This window comes from Salvelinus fontinalis, chromosome 2 (assembly GCF_029448725.1).
Source record: "Salvelinus fontinalis isolate EN_2023a chromosome 2, ASM2944872v1, whole genome shotgun sequence".
Taxonomy (NCBI): domain Eukaryota; kingdom Metazoa; phylum Chordata; class Actinopteri; order Salmoniformes; family Salmonidae; genus Salvelinus; species Salvelinus fontinalis.
The window spans coordinates 71,854,571-71,878,971 of NC_074666.1; the positions used below are offsets into that span (position 1 = coordinate 71,854,571).

The 24,401-nt window shown below is 43.0% G+C and overlaps 1 protein-coding gene across 3 annotated transcripts in view; it reads left to right on the forward strand.

Moving 5' to 3' along the window:
- The window catches only part of LOC129824838 (synaptotagmin-C-like), a 47,414-nt gene that overhangs the window by 22,290 nt on the left and 723 nt on the right, over positions 1-24,401 (forward strand). For all 3 annotated transcript variants that reach the window (XM_055884350.1, XM_055884347.1, XM_055884358.1), the window contains exons 4-12: positions 2,433-2,819; positions 3,262-3,376; positions 7,814-7,996; positions 11,132-11,258; positions 11,839-12,057; positions 14,064-14,184; positions 15,082-15,253; positions 23,648-23,777; positions 24,269-24,359. In XM_055884350.1, the coding sequence (XP_055740325.1) occupies positions 2,433-2,819; positions 3,262-3,376; positions 7,814-7,996; positions 11,132-11,258; positions 11,839-12,057; positions 14,064-14,184; positions 15,082-15,253; positions 23,648-23,777; positions 24,269-24,355 (1,541 nt within the window). In that variant the 3' untranslated portion in view covers positions 24,356-24,359. The remainder of the gene's footprint in view (positions 1-2,432; positions 2,820-3,261; positions 3,377-7,813; positions 7,997-11,131; positions 11,259-11,838; positions 12,058-14,063; positions 14,185-15,081; positions 15,254-23,647; positions 23,778-24,268; positions 24,360-24,401) is intronic.

Here is a 24,401-nt window from a genome sequence, read left to right on the forward strand (position 1 = left end):
CACACACACACACACACATACACACACTCACACACACACACACACACACACACACACACACACACACACACACACACACACACACACACACACACACACACACACACACACACACACACACACACACACACACACATGTTAACGGTTAGGTTGTGTGGATTAGGACTGACCTATGGGGATCAGTATTGAGCACCTGACCTCCTGAAAGACTAATGAATAAGCAACGTTTTCCCGCTGACAGCCCCCCCCCCCCCCCCACACACTCTTGATCACAGCCTTGTCTTATCTATGCCCCCTGAGCTGCCACACACAAACATGCACAAACACACGCATGCAGAGACACACACACACTGTTATCTCTCTCTACCGTCCTAAACCCCTCCCCTCTTTAGTTCTCTCTCTAAATCCTCGTTGCCTTGTTTGTCCTTCATCTCTCTCCATCATTCATTCTCTCGTTCTTTCTCTCTCCATCTCTTTTTGTTTTCTTCTGTGGCATGTTGGTAGATGGTGACTATATTAACCAGGCTGTATCCTTCTGGATGGACTGGAGGTGTAGATGGAGAGGCTGAATGTGACCAGTCAGCCAATATGTCTGTTTCAACATGGTTACCAATCTGTCTCTATCTGGCCCGCCCCTACAGCCTCTCTCCTCTCCTCTTCCCCCTCTCTTCTCTCAGAATCTCCCTCTCTCTCTTATCATGCTCTACACATATTCCCTCTGTCCTTATCTCTTCTTCCCTTTTACTTTCTTGTTCCCCCGCTCATTTTCTTTCCCACCATCTCTTTCGTTACACCTCTGTTCTCCCCCTTAGGGCTCCTCTCCCCTCTCCTTTTTCTGTATTGTCCTCTCTCTCTCTCTCTCTCTCTCTCTCTCTCTCTCTCTCTCTCTCTCTCTCTCTCTCTCTCTCTCTCTCTCTCTCTCTCTCTCTCTCTCTCTCTCTCTCTCTCTCTCTCTCTCTCTCTCTCTCTCTCTCTTTCTCTCTCCATCTGTGTTATGTTCTCCACAGTGATACATCAATGCCCTCCCACCTCTTTCTCATTCTTTCTCTCTCTCGTTCTCCCCCTCTCCCTCTTTGTCTCTGATCATATCCTTTGAACAAGTGCTGATTAATGTCATACATAGACTGATGAATAATTCACCACAGTGAGCGAGAGGCGAGAGAGAGAGGCGGAGAGAGAGAGAGGAGAGGGGGAAGAGGAGGGAGAGAGAGAAGGAGAGGAGGGGAAGAATGATGGAGAAAGTGCGGGAGAAGGAGAGAAAGGAAGGGAGAGAGAGAGAAGGAGAATAGGGGGAGAGATGGAGGAGAGAGAGGCAAAATAAGACAGCATGGAAAAAGGAGAGCAATGGAGGCTGTGAGAGAAGACTAAAGAAAGGGGGAAGAGATGGAGAGAGAGAGACAGAAGGAAGGCGTAGAGAATTCCAGGAGATGCACCCTAGGGGTGGAGGAGTGTCTCGCACTGGCTGCTGTTGTCTCATTTACTCTCAGTCTCGTTGTCAGTGAGTTATAGATATAGTTTCAATATCTTTTGAATGATTGAACAATGTTTGTGTCTTTGTCATGCCCACAAAGCCACATCGGATTGAACCGAGGAAAGACAGAGCCAGGGAAAGGAAGGGAGAGGGTGAAGGAATGATAGATAAACAGATACACAAAAAAGAGAGACGGGAATAGGAAGAGAGGGAGAGAGAGAGGGGGAAGGAAAGAGAGGGATGGGGAAGGAAAAATAGAGAGATGGACACACAAAAAGAGAGAGAGCGATAGAAAGACAGATAAAGAGAGACATTCTCCAGGTCAACACTGATCACTCTACACCCAGACAATGGCCTCAGGTGATTGGCAGGCCTCTGGTCTGTGTATTGGATAGGGCTGGAGGAGCTGTCCACCAGACTGGTGCTGAAACCACGCTTTTTTTCTCACCAGGATGACTCACCCCCCCCCCCCTCCCCCCCGTTTCCCCTCAGACAAAATATTTTAGCCGTCAGTGATTAAAAGCTCATAACCACGAGCACAGGCCTAATCACATCACAGGAAATATCATTGTGGGTGTTAGTGTTTTTATTGTGGTGTTATCAGTCCACCAACGTTTGTTCATGTTTAAGCTGCCATATTCAAAATGGGTATATTAGCATTTGAAGCGGCATATCACATTACGCTCACAGTGTGTTGTCCCTCTGCTCTGATGATGTGGGATTTAGTGGATTTTGGGCTGATAGGGGCTATTTGTGATGAGGAGTGGAAAAAGGAGGCTTCATTGAGAGAATAAACTATGTGAAGGATACTGATTAATGTGACATGAGGCTTTTGGTATTTTAGATGATGAGGTTGAAGTATTGAGTCTTCATCCATCATTGCCTTAAACAAACTCACCCTCTGTCTCTGTTTCTCTGTCTCTCTTCTCTCCATCCTTCCCTCTCTCCTCTCGTCCTCCAGAGATCTCTGTCAGCCTGTTGTCGGTGATCGTGACGTTCTGCGGGATCGTCCTTCTCTCAGTCTCTCTCTTTGTCTCCTGGAAGCTCTGTTGGTTGCCATGGCGAGACAAGGAGGGCGGGGGCCTGAGCTTGACATCGGGGCTGATGCCCGGGGGCGTGGGTGGGATGGGCAGCAGTGGGGGGGCCTCCCTCCTACCTCCTGTCATGCAGAGGAAGGCATCCCACTCCTCACTCTACCCCTCCCTGGCCCAGTCCCAGCAGCATCACCCCCACTTCTCTGACCTGGTGGGGGTGGAGAGTGGCCAGGGGGTGGGGGGCGTGGTGGGAGGCCCGGAACAGACCCAGGAACACTCCTACCTGGACATGGACTCCTACCCCAACAACGCTGGTGAGAAGGAACGCCTGATCTCACCCCACTGATACTGATGTGGCTTTATTATAGCATGTGTACAGAGTTTGCGTCATATAATGCCTTGGTCGATGTTTTAAATCTTGTACTATAGCAACATATCATATTTATATCGATAAAATGTTCTGTATTATATTACATTTGAACTCCACTGACGGTGTGTCTAGCCAGAGTGTTATTAACACATCTTGAAATGGTGCAGCTAATTACTAAATGCACTACAACCGCCCCATAAACTGAAGACATAAGACACACCAATCTCTCTACAGTAGAACCAGCTTCACCTTCTATACAAACACTTATTTTCTTCTTTCTATCCCCCTTCTAATCTCTGCACTCCTTTTTCTGTATTGTCCTCTCTCTCTCTCTCTCTCTCTCTCTCTCTCTCTCTCTCTCTCTCTCTCTCTCGTCTGTGGTCTAGGGAATCTTAAATTGAGCCAGACGTCTCCAGAGTTGCCCCCCACCACTGAGGGGGGAGCTGCCCCACCCCACAAAGACATGCCCAACGCCCACTCCCAGCAGCAGGTCACTGCACGGTCAGTACTGTTCTGTGTGTGTGTGCTTGTTTGTTTGTGTGTGTTCTCTGTGTCGGTGATTACAAAGAGGTTATGGTATATGTAGTGAATTTGTGTGTAATTGATAAAAATATGCAGGATGTGATATATCTATCTATCTATAAACTCAGCAAAAAGAAACGTCCTCTCACTGTCACCTGCGTTTATTTTCAGCAAACTTAACATGTGTAAATATTTGTATGAACATAACAAGATTCAACAACTGAGACATAAACTGAACAAGTTCCACAGACATGTGATTAACAGAAATGGAATAATGTGTCCCTGAACAAAGGGGGGGGGGGGGGGGAGAATCAAAAGTAGCAGTCAGTATCTGGTGTGGCCACCAGCTGCATTAAGTACTGCAGTGCATCCTCCTCATGGACTGCACCAGATTTGCCAGTTCTTGCTGTGAGATGTTACCCCACTCTTCCACCAAGGCACCTGCAAGTTCCCGGACATTTCTGGGGGAATGGCCCTAGCCCTCACCCTCTGATCCAACAGGTCCCAGACGTGCTCAATGGGATTGAGGTCCGGGCTCTTCGCTGGCCATGGCAGAACACTGACATTCCTGTCTTGCAGGAAATCACGCACAGAATGAGCAGTATGGCTGGTGGCATTGTCATGCTGGAGGGTCATATCAGGATGAGCCTGCAGGAAGGGTACCACATGAGGGAGGAGGATGTCTTCCCTGTAACGCACAGCGTTGCCTGCGATGACAACAAGCTCAGTTCGATGATTCTGTGACACACCGCCCCAGACCATGACGGACCCTCAAATCGATCCCGCTCCAGAGTACAGGCCTCGATGTAACGCTCATTCCTTCGACGATAAACGCGAATCCGACCATCACCCCTGGCGAGACAAAACCGCGACTCGTCAGTGAATTGCACTTTTTCCAGTCCTGTCTGGTCCAACGACGGTGGGTTTGTGCCCATAGGCGACGTTGTTGCTGGTGATGTCTGGTGAGGACCTGCCTTACAACAGACCTACAAGCCCTCAGTCCAGCCTCTCTCAGCCTATTGCGAACAGTCTGAGCACTGATGGAGGGATTGTGCGTTCCTGGTGTAACTCGGGCAGTTGCTGTTGCCATCCTGTACCTGTCCCGCAAGTGTGATGTTCGGATGTACCGATCCTGTGCAGGTGTTGTTACACGTGGTCTGCCACTGCGAGGACGATCAGCTGTTCGTCCTGTCTCCCTGTAGCGCTGTCTTAGGCGTTTCACAGTACGGAAGTTGCAATTTATTGCCCTGGCCACATCTGCAGTCCTCATGCCTCCTTGCAGCATGCCTAAGGCACATTCACGCGGATGAGCAGGGACCCTGGGCATCTTTCTTTTGGTGTTTTTCAGAGTCAGTAGTAAGGCCTCTTTAGTGTCCTAAGTTTTCATAATTGGGACGTTAATTGCCTACTGTAAGCCTCTGTAAGCTGTTAATGTCTTAACGATTGTTCCACAGGTGCATGTTGTTATGTTACATCCTTATTCTAAAATGTATTAAATAATGTTTTTCCCTCATAAATCAAAACACAATACCCCATAATGACAAAGCGAAAACAGGTTTTTAGAAATGTTTGCAAATGTATTCAAAATAATAAACAGAAATACCTTATTTACATAAGTATTCAGACCCTTTGCTATGAGACTCGAAATTGAGATCAGGTGCATCCTGTTTCCATTGATCATCCTTAAGATGTTTCTATAACTTGATTAGAGTCCACCTGTGGTAAATTCAATTGATTGGACATGATTTGGAAAGGCACACACCTGTCAATATAAGGTCCCACAGTTGACAGTGCATGTCAGAGCAAAAACAAAACCATGAGGGTTAAGGAATTGTCTGTAGAACTCCGAGAGCTCCGTGTCCAGGCACAGATCTGAGGAATGGTACAAAATAATTTCTGCAGCATTGAAGGTCCTCAAGAACACAGTTTCTTCCATAATTTTTAAATGGAAGAAGTTTGGAACCACCAAGACTCTTCCTAGAGCTGGCCTCCTGGCCAAACTGAGCAATTGGGGAAGAAGGGCCTTGGTCAGGGAGGTGACTAAGAACCCGATGGTCACTTTGATAGAGCTCCAGAGTTCTCCTTTGGAGATGGGAGAACCTTTCAGAAGGAAAACCATCTCTGCAGCATTCCACCAATCCGAGTGGCCAGGCGGAAGCCACTCCTCAGTAAAAGGCACATGACTGCCTGCTTGGAGTTTACCAAAAGGCACCTAAAGAGTATAAGACCATGAGAAACAAGATTCTCTGGTCTGATGAAACCAAGATTTAACTCTTTGGCCTGAATGCCAAGTGTCACGTCTGGAGGAAACCTGGAACCATGTAAAGCATGGTGGTGGCAGCATCATGCTGTGGGAATGTTTTTCAGCAGCAGGGACTGGGAGACTAGTCAGGATCGAGGAAAAGATGAACAGAGCAAAGTACAAAAGTACAGAGAGATCCTTGATGAAAACCTGCTCCAGAGCGCTCAGGACCTCAGACTGGGGCGATGGTTCACCTTCCAACCTTAAGCACACAGTCAAGACAATGCAGGAGTGGCTTCGGGACAAGTCTTTGAATGTCCTTGAGTGGCCCAGTCAGAGCCCAGACTTGAACTCGATCGAACATCTCTGGAGAGACCTGAAAATAGCTGTGCAGCGACGCTCCCCATCCAACCTGACAGAGATTGAGGATCTGCAGAGAAGAATGTGAGAAACTCACCAAATACAGGTATGCCAAGCTTGTAGCGCCATACCTAGGAAGACTTGAGGCTGTAATCTCTGCCAATGGTGCTTCAACAAAGTATTGAGTAAAGGGTCCACCCCCACCTTGTCACAACACAACTGATAGGCTCAAATGCATTAAGAAGGAAAGAAATTCCACAAATGAACTTTTAACAAGGCACACCTTTTAATTGAAATGCATTCCAGGTGACTACCTCATGAAGCTGGTTGAGAGAATGCCAAGAGTGTGCAAAGGCAAATGGTGGCTACTTTGACGAATATCAAATATCAAATATATTTGGATTTGTTTAACACTTTTTTGGTTACTACATGATTCCCTATGTGTTATTTCATAGTTGGGATGTCTTCACTATTATTCTACAATGTAGAAAATAGTAAAAATAAAGAAAAACCCTTGAATGAGTAGGTGTGTCCAAATTTTCAACTGGTACTGTATATATTTTTAAGTATGTAATAATTATATTATCTAAGGGTCATCATATTTCTGTGATTGGTTGTCTAGTGTATACATTTTCTGAGTGTTATTCTGAGTATTAACCCTGTCTGTCTCTCCAGTGAATGTATGTCTGTGAATTAACCCTATCGATCTTTTTAGTGTGTGTTAGTTTTCTTTTTTACAACCCTGTTTCTATTTTTTATGTAAATGCCATGTTATAGAAGGGTCCAGACACCTTTTTTGTGATTTCACTTATTTTTGGGAAATTTACCCCAAACATGCAAATCACTTCCTCATCCTGGTTGTGCAGTACGTTGTGCAGTATGTTGTGCAGTACATTGTGTAGTACGGGGGCCCTGAAAAAACATGAACAAAGGCTCCAAAAACACCCAAATACGTCCTTTTAGAAACGGAAAATCTCTCAGTATAGTGATGCAGGTCTTTAGATGTGGTACATATGAAAATGTGTCATTCCAAACTTTATCCGTAACGTTATATATCATTTTGTTGCAACTCGAGCGATACTACTCCGTCCATTCTACAGGCAACTGCCAAAATAAAGGAAACACTTGAGTAAATGAGGGATACAAGGTATATTGAAAGCATGATTCCATATGTGTTATTTCAGAGTTTTGATGTCTTCACTATTATTCTGCAATGTACTTCCACACAGTAGGTTCCAGGCATTTGTAGATGCCCAGCACCCTATTAAGACACTTTATTATGGAGTTTCCTTTAATTTGGCAGTTACCTATAGCAGCAGTCTAAACAGAGAATGGAACAGCTGGATAGGGGAAATGGCTCGAGTAGCACAAAATGGACTATAACATTGCTGATAAAGTTCGTAATGACACATGTTCATATGTACCACATCTAAAGACCTGCATCACTATACTGAGAGATTTTCCGTTTCTAAAAGGACGTATTTGGGTGTTTTTGGAGCCTTTGTTCATGTTTTTTCAGGGCCCCCGTACTACACAATGTACTGCACAACATACTACACAACGTACTGCACAACGTACTGCACACCGTACTACACAACGTACTGCACAACGTACTGCACAACGAGGATGAGGAAGGGCTTTTCTGTTTGGGGTAAGTTTCTCAAAAACAACTGAAATCACAAAAAAGGTGTCTGGACCCTTCTATAACATGCCATTTACTTCAAAAATGTAGATTTGGTTGTAAAAAAGAGAACTTCTCCTTTAACCCTGTCTGTCTCTCCAGTGAGTGTTAATGTGTATTTCTCTCTCCCCAGGCCCAAGCCCATGACTCACCAGTTGTCCAGCCCTGATTTCCATGGTGAGGAGAAGAGCGAGCAGGTGACCAGCATTGGCCAAATCAAACCGGAACTCTACAGACTGCGTGGGGGCGACCAGGGGGAAGGGAAAACAGGGGACAATTGCGGCAAGATCAGCTTCCTCCTGCGCTACGCCTTCAAGTGAGTGAACCGATTCACTTCATTAATCCTCTTCACACCTCGGTCTGAGTGCACTGTTAAATATACATTACATTAAGGCTTAGACAGAGGATCAACAGCTGCTCTGTCATCACAGCTGAGTTAAGGTACTTGCCCTAGAAATTCTATCATTGCAGTGTCAAGTATCACACAGTGGGCAGTTTTTATCACCCATATATACTTTTACATTATGGACTAAATAGTGTACACAAGATAGATAGATAGATAGATAGATCGATAGATAGATAGACATTGTTATTGTAATTGTCTAATTTTCCATACCTTGGGTGCATTAGTCATGCATGCCCCTTGTAGGTTATCTGCAGCACTGGCTCTGTTTATGTAAATGGTAGGCGTGCCCCCTTTCGGAGGGTTGAAGATGGGAAGATGGAGGGAGGACAGAGGAGAGGAGGGAGAGAGCAGGGGCAGTGTAGTACAGCCTGCTAGGTCAATCTGTCTCAGTCTATCTGTGGCTCTGTGGCTGCCTGGTGGGGTCCTTTCTTTCTGCCGTCACACAGAGAAACATTACAATGGAGAAAGAAAGTGCTGATGTTCGAAAAACAAGGGAGTGAGAGGCAGTTAGGGTCATGAATTATATATGGTGAGCTACTTTAAACAGCAGACCCTGTCAACACATTATAAGACCAGACTGTTATAACACGAATTACAGACACACAGAATTAGAGGGAGAGGGAACGAGAGGGGGAGAGGGAACGAGAGGGGGAGAGGGAACGAGAGGGAGAGGGAACGAGAGGGAGAGGGAACGAGAGGGAGAGGGAACGAGAGGGAGAGAGGGAGGGAGGGAGGGTGTTGTATATCTACCTACATGTATTTCTACCTCACGTCACAAGATCATTTGTTCTGCTCTGCTTTCTGACACACTGTGAATCTTTGTTAGAAAATCTAGAGAGAGAGGAGACAGACACAGAGAGCGGGAGAGGGAGAGGGAGAGGGAGAGGGAGAGGGAGATATAATGTGTGTCACCTTCTCTTCACACTGTTAGCACTGTGTGGGATAATTGTACTGTATTTACCATACATCAATGTTAACGTGCTAGATCCGAGCACATTTGGGGAATAGCAGTTAGGACAACAATGTCAATTTTCCCTCGGGCCCTCTGGGAAATGTATTTTCTATTGACACTGTAGTTAAAAGCTGACACTAGTGCTGTGGGAATAGGGCAGTTTCCAGCCATTGTCTGTGAGGAATAGTATAGCGAATTTCCCTCTGACAGATCAGTAATAGGTGTATTTTCTGCCGAGTGCATCTGGGACCGTGTTTGTAGGCTGTCATTGTAAATAAGAATTTGTTCTTAACTGACTCGCCTAGTTAAATAGAGGTTATATATATATTTTTAAAGGTTGTCTTTTGTTCCTGCTCTTTGTTGTCTTGATGTTCAAACGGACATGTGAGAGTAGGAACACTACAGTGTTTGTTGTTGTAATGAGGTAATGTTGTTGAATGTGACATGCCATCAGGGCCAGCTTTTATACAGGACTCACCTGGCATTTTCAATTATGCTTTATAAAACTACACTGCTCATAGTCATAAGGACTACAGTTCCCAACACTTACTGACAGTGTGTATCGACTTCCAAGCGGAGATGATAATGGACTTAAAGTAAGTAGATAGACTTAAGAAAAACTAATTGGAGATGTTTCTCTGATTAACGTGTTAATCCAATTTAAATATAACTTCCTAATTTACAAATTACGGTATTCATCTTATCCCTGATTTGATGTGATTGTAGGATTGGCATGTTTACCTATTTTCCTTAATTGGACGCGATTGCATGATAAACATGAAACCTGATTGGATGCAATCGTGTCATCAACAGGCTTATCTCAGTCCTGATTGGGCCAGATGATTAAACAGTGTGTTTGTCTGAGCTGCTATTGGCTATAGCCTGGTGGTGCTCTCTTCCCCAGAGTTCACGCTGTGCTCCTAAAGGCCCGTAATGAAGTGGTGACACGCTCGTTAACGCAGAAGGACAGGGTATAATGAGGTCTGATTAAAGGCCTGCCAGCCATCTGCACTCTCTTAATTAAATCCCTCATAAGTAGTTCTGCAGACAGACCACTGGACGTAGGGGGTTTAGACGGACGTCTTCGCGTGTGTGTGTGTATGCATGTGTATATGTGCAAGATTGTGTATGTGTGTGTGCGGGCGTGTGTGTGTGTGTGACCCAGACTGACCATAACACAGTGGAATAGCCTCCTATGAGGAGTATTAATGGCTTGGCTTCTCTCTGTCCTCTCTCCTGGGGTGTATATATATATACACTGAGTGTACAAAACATTAGGAACACCTGCTCTTTCCATGACATAGACTGACCAGGTGAATCCAGGTGAATGCTATGATACCTTATTGATGTCACTTGTTAAATCCACTTCAATCAGTGTAGATGAAGGGGAGGAGACAGGGATTTTTAAGCGTTGAGACAATTGAGACATGGATTGTGTATGTGTGCCATTTAGAAGATGAATGGGCAAGACAAAATATTTAAGTGCCTTTGAACAATGCTGCTGGATTTGTCATACTCAACAGTTTCCCGTGTGTATCAACAATGGTCCACCCCCCAAAGGGCATCCAGCCAACTTGACACAACTGTGGGAAGCATTGGAGTCAACATGGGCCAGCATCCCTGTGAAACGCTTTCGACACCTTGTAGAGTTCATGCTCTGATGAATTGAGGCTGTTCTGAGGGCAAAAAGGTGCAACTCAATATTAGGAAGGTGTTCCTAGTGTTTTGTACACTCAGTGTACATATGTGCTTACTGTGGCTACATCTCACTGGAACTGCTGGAGCCGATCTGTAGCTTTGTAGCAATGGATTATGCTACTTGTAGGAGTTGCTCTCATTCACAGATCTACCTTCCTCAAATTCCCCATTAGTAGGGAGTAAACCCTTAAATCAGTGTCAAGGGCTGCTTCATCCTGGATCCCCATCAACCCACTTCATAGATACAACATACTCTCCTAACCACTCCACTGTCTCTCTATCTACTCTGTAGCCCTATGTCTGTCCAGGTAAGTTTGACATATAGATTGTGTTGTGTGTGTGTGTCCCAGACGGTGAGTCTAACATAGATTGTATATGTGTGTCCCCGTCTGCAGTACAGAGCAGCTAGTGGTAAAGATCCTGAAGGCTGTAGACCTGGCTGCCAAGGACGCCAACGGCTTCTCAGACCCCTACGTCAAGATCTACCTACTGCCAGACAGGAAGAAGAAGTTCCAGACCAAGGTAACACATTTATCAAGCCTGATCCCAGATCTGTTTGTGCTGTCTTGCCAATGACCATAAATACCTTGGAAGACAGTGCAAACAGATCTGGGCTCAGGCTGTCCTTTATTACACTTGTTAGTTTTCACACAAATTGGGCTGGTCTTCAGTCCAGTTTGAAGGCACAGTAAAATACTAACCTGACAAACGTGTAGTTTCACTCCGATGCCAATTGAGAAATGTGTTCATGCATAACTTGGAGTAATGTGTGAATCATTCATTGATGTCACTCAGAGATTTGTGTATGCATTACCACAAGAGATTTGTGTGGAGTTTCATTGCCGTTTCTCAAGTTGGGATTTTATTCTAAATTACTGTCAGTAATTTATTAGAATTTACAAATGCAAAGTCTACTCCCTTGCACATTGGAATTAGCTGATATTTTGTTCTGAATAAATATGTTAGTCTGTCTAGCAGACTCTCTTGCAGACTCTCTTGTTGTCCCTCCTTCTCTCCCTCTCCTTCCCCTTTCTCTCACCTATTCCTCTTTACCTCTATCCCGCTTTCCCTCCTCAATTCCCCCCTCTCCTCTCTCCCACAGGTCCACAGAAAGACCCTAAACCCTATCTTCAACGAGACGTTCCAGTTCGGTGTCCCCCTGGCAGAGCTGCACTCCCGGAAGCTACACTTCTCTGTCTACGACTTTGACCGCTTCTCCAGACACGACCTGATTGGTCAAGTGGTTGTGGACAACCTTCTGGACTTCAGCGAGGGCACAGGGGAAAAGCCTGTCTGGAGGGACATCGTGGAGGGCACTGCGGTGAGAGAGCGAGCCCATGCCTGACACCATAATGCCACCGCAATGCCACCACTATGCCACTATAATGCCACCACTATGCCACTATAATGCCAACACTATGCCATTATAATGCCACCGATATGCCACTATAATGCCACCACTATGCCACTATAATGCCAACACTATGCCACTATAATGCCAACACTATGCCACTATAATGCTACCACAATACCACCACTATGCCACTATAATGCCAACACTATGCCACTATAATGCCAACACTATGCCACTATAATGCCACCTCTATGCCACTATAATGCCAACACTATGCCACTATAATGCTACCACTATGCCACTATAATGCCAACACTATGCCACTATAATGCCACCACTATGCCACTATAATGCCACCACTATGCCACTATAATGCTACCACAATACCACCACTATGCCACTATAATGCCACCACTATTCCACTATAATGCCAACACTATGCCACTATAATGCTACTACAATACCACCACTATGCCACTATAATGCCACCACTATGCCACTATAATGCTACCACTATACAGGCACTATAATGCAACAACTATGCCTCTATAATGCCACCACTATGCCACTATAATGCCACCACTATACCACCACCATACCTCTATAATGCCACCACTATGCCAATATAATGTCACCACTATACCACCACTATGCTACCAATATACCACTATAATACTACCACTATACCACCAATATGCCACTATAATGCCACCACTATACCACCACTATGCCATTATAATGCCACCACTATACCACCACTATGCCATTATAATGCCACCACTATGCCACTATTATGCCACTATTATGCCACCACTATGCCACTGCTATGGCACTATAATGCTACCACTATGCCACTATAATGCCGCCGCTATGCCACTATAATGCCACCACTATGCCCCTATAATGCTGCGGCTATGCCACTATAATGCCACCGCTATGCCACTGCTATGCTACCATATGCCACTATAATGCCACCACTATGCCACTGCTATGCCACCATATGCCACTATAATGCCGCCGCTATGGCACTATAATGCCACCGCTATGCCACACCTATGCCACCATATGCCACCTCTATGCCACTATAATGCTGCCGCTATGCCACTGCTATGCCACTATAATGCCGCCGCTATGCCACTGCTTTGCCACTATAATGCCACCGCTATGCCACTATAATGCCACCGCTATGCCACTATAACGCCACCCATATGCCACTATAATGCCATTGCTATGCCACTATGCCATTGCTATGCCACTATAATGCCATTGCTATGCCACTGTAATGCCATTGCTATGCCACTATAATGCCATTGCTATGCCACTATAATGCCACTGCTATGCCACTATAATGCCGCCGCTATGCCACTATGCCATTGCTATGCCACTGTAATGCCATTGCTATGCCACTATAATGCCACCGCTATGCCACTATAATGCCGCCGCTATGCCACTATGCCATTGCTATGCCACTGTAATGCCATTGCTATGCCACTATAATGCCACCGCTATGCCACTATAATGCCACTGCTATGCCACTATAATGCCACTGCTATGCCACTATGCCACCGCCATGACCACTGACTGTGCCGAGTTAGGAGGAAGCAGGGGAGAGTGTTTAAATAGCCTTTAGATCTAGCGCAATTTAACTTGTATCTTCTTGGGGACATTGAAAGATTGACATTTCATTAATGTACTGTGATGACAGTTGTCTTCAGTTTGAATATGCTGCCTGTTTAGATTGTGACACCTGTCATGTCTCTGTGGAAATTATCATTGATGCCTGCTTCATGGTTTAGCAAACCAAGTGCAAGATGGTGGTCTCTTTTACAGACCCTGCTCTCAGCCTGTGGCTTTGGGTAATACTGGCTGAGTGTTTGCTGGGATCCCTGTTTGAACCTTGACCTCTGTGTGTGTGTGTGTGTGTGTGTGTGTGTGTGTGTGTGTGTGTGTGTGTGTGTGTGTGTGTTATACAGGAGAAGGCTGACCTGGGGGAGCTGAACTTCTCTCTGTGTTACCTGCCCACGGCAGGCCGGCTCACTGCCACCGTCATCAAGGCCACCAACCTTAAAGCCATGGATCTCACCGGCTTCTCAGGTGACTTACCTACTGACCACAGCACACTGAACGCAGCACTGGGGGTCGTCTCTTCTGTTAGAAACAGCCTGACAAGACTCACAACAACAAATTTTGTATTTCAACTATTATTTGATTGCAATTAGGCCTGCATAAACAGATGGAGCAAACACATCAATTGACTGAATTCATGAATATTTGAATGTTGATATGTTACATTCTGTAAATATTGCCCAAATAAATACTGTTCAACTGTTCCAAACACAATGAAGTGCCAAAAATCTGTTTTGTGGCAATGTTGGAAACACAAGCAAATAGCAAAAATCATAAACGTTGGAGTGCTAAAAACCGCAGCCAACAAACAACCAAATGCTCTAAACACAACCATGTCCTGGCCTAACTAAAGTAATTGAGTTATTAATCCTGCCTGTGAGGATGTGATGATCCTGCATTACCATGGTAACAGTTACTATACTGACGAAATGACACGCTAAATTATGAGGCCACACCGTTATTATTTATTTTATGATTAGGAGATTATTAGAATGCCTAACAAAGGTATAAAAAAATCCACCATAAAATCAAATGGTAACTCTCAGTGTTCTGTAAGTGCTACAACGGACTAGAGCGGCAGTTTGTATTCTGTGGTAATTGGCGTGAATAGACCTGTTTTACTTTGGCCTTAATCCGCCTCGTCCAAGGGGCCTTGATTTGTATGTCTTTTATGTGTTAAAGACAGATGCCTGGACGTGGGAGTATAATGTGTTAATAGCCTGCTCAAGGTTTGTCTCTTATCTTTGTCCCTCTCTTTCTCTTTCTTCCATCCTCTTCCTCTATTTCTTTCTCTCTCGCTCTCACTCTTTCTTTCTTTCTCTCTCTCTTTTTCTCTCTCTCCCTCCCTCTTTCTCCTTCTCTCAGACCCGTACGTGAAGGCTTCTCTGATATGTGACGGCCGCAGGCTAAAGAAGAGGAAGACATCCATTAAGAAGAATACATTGAACCCCACCTACAACGAGGCTCTAGTGTTTGACATCCCTCATGAGGACATCGACAGGGTGTCCATCATCATCGCTGTCATGGACTATGACTGGTAAGAAGAGACCTGGGCTATTATTACTTTATTACTGGACAATGGGAGTTTTATACGTTTGTGTGGGATGTGGATGTAATTGACACCATTATAATACCGACTACATATTTGGATGGATGCTGTTGTTAATTGTTAGATAAGGGCATGTCTGTTGTTAATTGTTAGATAAGGGCGTGTCTGTTGTTAATTGTTAGATAAGGGTATGTCTGTTGTTAATTGTTACATAAGGGTATGTCTGTTGTTAATTGTTAGATAAGGGTATGTCTGTTGTTAATTGTTAGATAAGGGTATGTCTGTTGTTAATTGTTAGATAAGGGCATGTCTGTTGTTAATTGTTAGATAAGGGTATGTCTGTTGTTAATTGTTAGATAAGGGCATGTCTGTTGTTAATTGTTAGATAAGGGCATGTCTGTTGTTAATTGTTAGATAAGGGTATGTCTGTTGTTAATTGTTAGATAAGGGTATGTCTGTTGTTAATTGTTAGATAAGGGCATGTCTGTTGTTAATTGTTAGATAAGGGTATGTCTGTTGTTAATTGTTAGATAAGGGCATGTCTGTTAATTGTTATATAAGGGTATGTCTGTTAATTGTTAGATAAGGGTATGTCTGTTGTTAATTGTTAGATAAGGGCATGTCTGTTAATTGTTATATAAGGGTATGTCTGTTAATTGTTAGATAAGGGTATGTCTGTTGTTAATTGTTAGATAAGGGCGTGTCTGTTGTTAATTGTTATATAAGGGTATGTCTGTTGTTATTTGTTAGATAAGGGCATGTCTGTTGTTAATTGTTAGATAAGGGCATGTCTGTTGTTATTTGTTAGATAAGGGCATGTCTGTTGTTAATTGTTATATAAGGGTATGTCTGTTGTTATTTGTTAGATAAGGGTATGTCTGTTGTTAATTGTTAGATAAGGGTATGTCTGTTGTTATTTGTTAGATAAGGGCATGTCTGTTGTTAATTGTTAGATAAGGGCATGTCTGTTGTTATTTGTTAGATAAGGGCATGTCTGTTGTTAATTGTTAGATAAGGGCGTGTCTGTTGTTAATTGTTAGATAAGGGTATGTCTGTTAATTGTTAGATAAGGGCATGTCTGTTGTTAATTGTTAGATAAGGGTATGTCTGTTGTTATTTGTTAGATAAGGGCATGTCTGTTGTTAATTGTTAGATAAGGGCGTGTCTGTTGTTAATTGTTAGATAAGGGTATGTCTGTTAATTGTTAGATAAGGGCATGTCTGTTGTTAATTGTTAGATACGGGTATGTCTGTTGTTAATTGTTATATAAGGGTATGTCTGTTGTTATTTGTTAGATAAGGGCATGTCTGTTGTTAATTGTTAGATAAGGGCATGTCTGTTGTTAATTGTTAGATAAGGGCATGTCTGTTGTTATTTGTTAGATAAGGGTATGTCTGTTGTTAATTGTTAGATAAGGGCGTGTCTGTTGTTAATTGTTAGATAAGGGCATGTCTGTTGTTAATTGTTAGATAAGGGCATGTCTGTTGTTATTTGTTAGATAAGGGTATGTCTGTTGTTAATTGTTAGATAATGGTATGTATGTTGTTAATTGTTAGATAAGGGCGTGTCTGTTGTTATTTGTTAGATAAGGGTATGTCTGTTGTTAATTGTTAGATAAGGGCGTGTCTGTTGTTATTTGTTAGATAAGGGTATGTCTGTTGTTAATTGTTAGATAATGGTATGTATGTTGTTAATTGTTAGATAAGGGCGTGTCTGTTGTTATTTGTTAGATAAGGGTATGTCTGTTGTTAATTGTTAGATAAGGGCGTGTCTGTTGTTAATTGTTAGATAAGGGCATGTCTGTTGTTAATTGTTAGATAAGGGCATGTCTGTTGTTAATTGTTAGATAAGGGTATGTATGTTGTTATTTGTTAGATAAGGGCATGTCTGTTGTTAATTGTTAGATAAGGGCATGTCTGTTGTTAATTATTAGATAAGGGTATGTATGTTGTTAATTGTTAGATAAGGGCGTGTCTGTTGTTATTTGTTAGATAAGGGTATGTCTGTTGTTAATTGTTAGATAATGGCATGTCTGTTGTTAATTGTTAAATAAGGGTATGTCTGTTGTTAATTGTTAGATAAGGGTATGTCTGTTGTTAATTGTTAGATAAGGGCATGTCTGTTGTTAATAGTTAGATAAGGGTATGTCTGTTGTTAATTGTTAGATAAGGGTATGTCTGTTGTTAATTATTAGATAAGGGCGTGTCTGTTAATTGTTAGATAAGGGCATGTCTGTTGTTAATTGCTAGATAAGGGCGTGTCTGTTGTTAATTGTTAGATAAGGGCGTGTCTGTTGTTAATGGTTAGATAAGGGCATGTCTGTTGAAAATTGTTAGATAAGGGTGTGTCTGTTGTTAATGGTTAGATAAGGGCATGTCTGTTGTTAATTGTTAGATAAGGGTATGTCTGTTGTTAATTGTTAGATAAGGGTATGTCTGTTGTTAATTGTTAGATAAGGGTATGTCTGTTGTTAATTGTTAGATAAGGGCGTGTCTGTTAATTGTTAGATAAGGGCATGTCTGTTGTTAATTGCTAGATAAGGGCGTGTATGTTGTTAATAGCTAGATAAGGGTGTGTCTGTTGTTAATTGTTAGATAAGGGTGTGTCTGTTGTTAATGGTTAGATAAGGGCATGTCTGTTGTTAATTGTTAGATAAGGGTGTGTCTGTTGTTAATTGCTAGATAAGGGCGTGTCTGTTGTTAATTGCTAGATAAGGGCGTGTCTGTTGTTAATTGCTAGATAAGGGCGTGTCTGTTGTTAATGGTTAGATAAGGGTATGTCTGTTGTTAATTGTTAGATAAGGGCATGTCTGTTGTTAATTGTTAGATAAGGGTATGTCCGTTGTTAATTGTTAGATAAGGGCATGTCTGTTGTTAATTGCTAGATAAGGGCATGTCTGTTGTTAATTGCTAGATAAGGGCGTGTCTGTTGTTAATTGTTAGATAAGTGTGTGTCTGTTGTTAATTGTTAGATAAGCGTATGTCTGTTGTTAATTGTTAGATAAGGGTATGTCTGTTGTTAATTGTTAGATAAGGGCATGTCTGTTGTTAATTGTTAGATAAGGGTATGTCCGTTGTTAATTGTTAGATAAGGGCGTGTCTGTTGTTAATTGTTAGATAAGGGTGTGTCTGTTGTTGGTAGTTGTTAATTTTATGGTGTGTAGCAAGGTTATTATAGTAAACTGAAACTTAAACAAAAACTAATTATGACGAATCATCACTCAAAACCATTTAGTAAATGTAATTAAAATATATAACAAACACGTTTGAAATTTTTTAACTATACTGACTCCAAAACTAAATAAAATAAAAACCATCATGAATTATGTTTTTGGGGGCAAAAATCTAACCGTGTTTTCAAGCTAAACTAATGATTGGTTGACAATAGAGCCTCCCACAATGCAGGTGATGACTGCAGGATGAAGTTGGTGAAGAGCAACTGCAGAAACTTGCAGTTTACTACAGTCAAAACTTCATGACCTTTGATCATATGATTTTTGTAAGTTCATGTAATTGACATGTAGGCTCCAGTCTGACAATTTTTATCACCAGAATGCAACACTTTAAAAGGCGGTGACCAACGATGGAACTTCAACGCTCCTGGTTGTTGCGGAAATTGACCCACCACTACTGTTTACTTTGTGCATCTACGTCATCTCCCTGAGTGTACCTTTAAACCTAACCTAACCTATGACCTGACCCATCACCTTATGCATTACTGCCCCACAGTGGCAAGACGTGACATTCCAGAAAACACAAAAACTATATGCATGTTTTTATAAAAAGTAAACTAAATAAAAAACAAGGTAAAATAGATCTGAAAACTAACTGAAACAAAACTGAATTTTGAATAAAAATCTTAAAACTAATAGGAATATAAACAATAATAACCTTGAATTTATCACTCTGTTACATTGATAGACATTGCTATTGGGTTGGTGTGTAGTTAGTACTGGATCATGTGTAACGTATGTTGGTGGTGGTTATTATTGGGTTGGTGTGTAGTTAGTACTGGATCATGTGTAACGTATGTTGATGGTGGTTATTATTGGGTTGGTGTGTAGTTAGTACTGGATCATGTGTAACGTATGTTGGTGGTGGTTATTATTGGGTTGGTGTGTAGTTAGTACTGGATCATGTGTAACGTATGTTGGTGGTGGTTATTATTGGGTTGGTGTGTAGTTAGCACTGTGTGGGTCTATTAAGTTGATAGATGTTGGTGTGTAGTAGGATGAGTCATTCTGTTACCTTAAAATAACTGTCCAGTGTTAAATTTGACCTATTATTACTTACAATATAGTTTTCCTTCCAATTTAAAAAAAAAATGATGTATGTTAAGAAGCTTTTCTGTGTTGGAATAGTGTGGGCGTACCCCAACAGAATGATGTGGGCGTACCCCAACAGAATGGTGTGGGCGTACCCCAACAGAATGATGTGGGCGTACCCCAACAGAATGATGTGGGCGTACCCCAACAGAATGGTGTGGGCGTACCCCAACAGAATGGTGTGGGCGTACCCCAACAGAATGATGTGGGCGTACCCCAACAGAATGGTGTGGGCGTACCCCAACAGAATGGTGTGGGCGTACCCCAACAGAATGATGTGGGCGTACCCCAACAGAATAGTGTGGGCGTACCCCAACAGAATGGTGTGGGCATACCCCAACAGAATGATGTGGGCGTACCCCAACAGAATAGTGTGGGCGTACCCCAACAGAATAGTGTGGGCGTACCCCAACAGAATAGTGTGGGCGTACCCCAACAGAATGGTGTGGGCGTACCCCAACAGAATGGTGTGGGCGGACCCCAACAGAATGATGTGGGCGTACCCCAACAGAATGATGTAGGCGTACCCCAACAGAATGATGTGGGCGTACCCCAACAGAATGATGTGGGCGTACCCAAACTGAATAGTGTGGGCGTACCCCAACAGAATAGTGTGGGCGTACCCCAACAGAATGATGTGGGCGTACCCCAACAGAATGATGTGGGCGTACCCCAACAGAATAGTGTGGGCGTACCCCAACAGAAAGATGTGGGCGTACCCCAACAGAATGATGTGGGCGTACCCCAACAGAATAGTGTGGGCGTACCCCAACAGAATGATGTGGGCGTACCCCAACAGAATGATGTGGGCGTACCCCAACAGAATAGTGTGGGCGTACCCCAACAGAAAGATGTGGGCGTACCCCAACAGAATGATGTGGGCGTACCCCAACAGAATGATGTGGGCGTACCCCAACAGAATAGTGTGGGCGTACCCCAACAGAATGATGTGGGCGTACCCCAACAGAATAGTGTGGGCGTACCCCAACAGAATGATGTGGGCGTACCCCAACAGAATGATGTGGGCGTATACCGGGAGTATGACACCATACTCTATGAGGAAGTAGCAAGCATTATGAAACGGTCTGTATGAGATACAAGTTTGAGGTGTTTTTTTCTCCAATTCATGCTTTGGCCACTAATACGAGTACAGGATGAATAAACACAATTATTTGGGTATGAGTTAGCAGAATATGAACTTTGAAAAGTGTGATTTTCACTGCACAGTTACTTTAATAGACGTTGTTGTGTACTAGCATGGGTCAGTCTAAAACATTGATAGTCGTTATTTGTTTGGTGTGTAGTTAGTACTATGTGGGTCTGTACCGTTGATAGACATTGTTATTTGGTTGGTGAGTAGTTAGTACTATGTGGGTCTGTACCGTTGATAGACGTTATTTGGTTGGTGAGTAGTTAGTACTATGTGGGTCTGTACCGTTGATAGACATTGTTATTTGGTTGGTGTGTAGTTAGTACTATGTGGGTCTGTACCGTTGATAGACATTGTTATTTGGTTGGTGAGTAGTTAGTACTATGTGGGTCTGTACCGTTGATAGACATTGTTATTTGGTTGGTGAGTAGTTAGTACTATGTGGGTCTGTACCGTTGATAGACATTGTTATTTGGTTGGTGAGTAGTTAGTACTATGTGGGTCTGTACCGTTGATAGTCGTTATTTGTTTGGTGAGTAGTTAGTACTATGTGGGTCTGTACCGTTGATAGACGTTGTTATTTGTTTGGTGAGTAGTTAGTACTATGTGGGTCTGTACCGTTGATAGACGTTGTTATTTGTTTGGTGAGTAGTTAGTACTATGTGGGTCTGTACCGTTGATAGACGTTATTTGGTTGGTGTGTAGTTAGTACTATGTGGGTCTGTACCGTTGATAGACATTATTTGGTTGGTGAGTAGTTAGTACTATGTGGGTCTGTACCGTTGATAGACATTGTTATTTGGTTGGTGAGTAGTTAGTACTATGTGGGTCTGTACCGTTGATAGACGTTGTTATTTGTTTGGTGAGTAGTTAGTACTATGTGGGTCTGTACCGTTGATAGACATTGTTATTTGGTTGGTGAGTAGTTAGTACTATGTGGGTCTGTACCGTTGATAGACGTTGTTATTTGTTTGGTGAGTAGTTAGTACTATGTGGGTCTGTACCGTTGATAGACATTATTTGGTTGGTGAGTAGTTAGTACTATGTGGGTCTGTACCGTTGATAGACATTGTTATTTGGTTGGTGTGTAGTTAGTACTATGTGGGTCTGTACCGTTGATAGTCGTTATTTGGTTGTTGAGTAGTTAGTACTATGTGGGTCTGTACCGTTGATAGACATTGTTATTTGGTTGGTGAGTAGTTAGTACTATGTGGGTCTGTACCGTTGATAGACGTTGTTATTTGGTTGGTGAGTAGTTAGTACTATGTGGGTCTGTACCGTTGATAGACGTTGTTATTTGGTTGGTGAGTAGTTAGTACTATGTGGGTCTGTACCGTTGATAGACGTTGTTATTTGGTTGTTGAGTAGTTAGTACTATGTGGGTCTGTACCGTTGATAGACGTTGTTATTTGGTTGTTGAGTAGTTAGTACTATGTGGGTCTGTACCGTTGATAGACATTGTTATTTGGTTGGTGAGTAGTTAGTACTATGTGGGTCTGTACCGTTGATAGACATTGTTATTTGGTTGGTGAGTAGTTAGTACTATGTGGGTCTGTACCGTTGATAGACGTTATTTGGTTGGTGTGTAGTTAGTACTATGTGGGTCTGTACCGTTGATAGACGTTGTTATTTGGTTGGTGAGTAGTTAGTACTATGTGGGTCTGTACCGTTGATAGACGTTGTTATTTGGTTGGTGAGTAGTTAGTACTATGTGGGTCTGTACCGTTGATAGACGTTGTTATTTGGTTGGTGAGTAGTTAGTACTATGTGGGTCTGTACCGTTGATAGTCGTTATTTGGTTGGTGTGTAGTTAGTACTATGTGGGTCTGTACCGTTGATAGACGTTGTTATTTGGTTGGTGAGTAGTTAGTACTATGTGGGTCTGTACCGTTGATAGACGTTGTTATTTGGTTGGTGAGTAGTTAGTACTATGTGGGTCTGTACCGTTGATAGACGTTGTTATTTGGTTGGTGAGTAGTTAGTACTATGTGGGTCTGTACCGTTGATAGTCGTTATTTGGTTGGTGTGTAGTTAGTACTATGTGGGTCTGTACCGTTGATAGACGTTATTTGGTTGGTGAGTAGTTAGTACTATGTGGGTCTGTACCGTTGATAGTCGTTATTTGTTTGGTGAGTAGTTAGTACTATGTGGGTCTGTACCGTTGATAGACATTGTTATTTGGTTGGTGAGTAGTTAGTACTATGTGGGTCTGTACCGTTGATAGTCGTTATTTGGTTGGTGTGTAGTTAGTACTATGTGGGTCTGTACCGTTGATAGACGTTGTTATTTGGTTGGTGTGGAGCAGTGGTCTGTTGAACACATAGCTGATTGTCCCAGGATTCCTCCTGTTTTACATGAGGATGGGCGCCTCATGAATAAACATGGTTTATGCTAATGCTAATGGAAATAGTGTCTGGTGGTGAGACACTGTGTAACCATGCCAGTGTTTCTCTATCTGGCACTCTCTATCACACCCTCCATCATCACACCATCGCCTGGCTGGTGTGTGTTTGTGTTTTCTTTTTCTATTATTAATAAACCCATGTTGTAGGTTATAGTATCTCTATAGTTGTGTGTGTGTGTGTGTTATCTTTTATGCATTTAAAACCCAGGTTATAGCATCTCTATAGTTCGATGTTTGTGTGTGTGCATGCATGCGTGTGTTTGTGTATGATATGAATGTGCTCTCCATTGGTATTGAAACCTTTGTAATAGTCTCTATATATTGTGCGCTCACTATTGAATATCCAACCTCTGTGGCCGCATTCATTTTCCCAGGACTCAAGGTGGATAAATGAGTCCTACTTTGCCTGTTCGTCACAGTCTATCTCCCCCCCCCCCCCCCCCCCCCCACCTACCCTCTCTCTCTCTCTCTCTCTCTCTCTCTCTCTGGCTGTGTGTTGGTCAGTATTGGTCATAATGAGGTCATAGGAATGTGTCGTGTGGGCAGTGACGCTGAGGGTCCTGGGAGGGAGCACTGGACTGCCATGCTGGCCAACCCCCGCAAGCCCATAGACCACTGGCACCAGCTCGTTGAGGTAATTATGTGCATGATGTGATGTGTGTGTGTGTCTGTGTACCGTTGAGTGTGAGTGCGTGACTACAGTGCTTTTTTGTGCAGGCCTGTGCTCTCATTCTATTTTCCTACTTCATGTATGTAATTGTACTTGGCCTTCTTTTCCCCTGTTCTAACTAGTCTTTGTTTTTCTATTCAGTGGTTGTAAGTAACCACACATACATACAGTAGTCTGGGGGCCGTATGTATCAAGCGTCTCAGAGTAGGAGTGCTGATCAGTTTTTCCTTTTAGATCACATTGAATAAGATGACACGGACAGGGGGGACCTGATCCTAGATCAGCACTCCTACTCTGAGATGCTTGATACATACTGTACAACAACTGGTCTGTCTATTCATCCACTCACCATATTCTTCATTAGTAATGAAATATCTATTTTAGCATACATTTACTTTTGTTATGTACAGTGTCTGTGTTGGTGATACTAACTCTGCTTTAATATATTTTTCCAGGAAAAACTTGTGGCCTCATTTGTGTCAAAGAGTCCCGCAGCCTCTCCCAAGCCTCACATCGTGGTGGACAGTCCTCACTCTGAGTAGAACTGTGAGTAGAACTCTTGGTTCAATGCTCTCACATGCAGTGCCA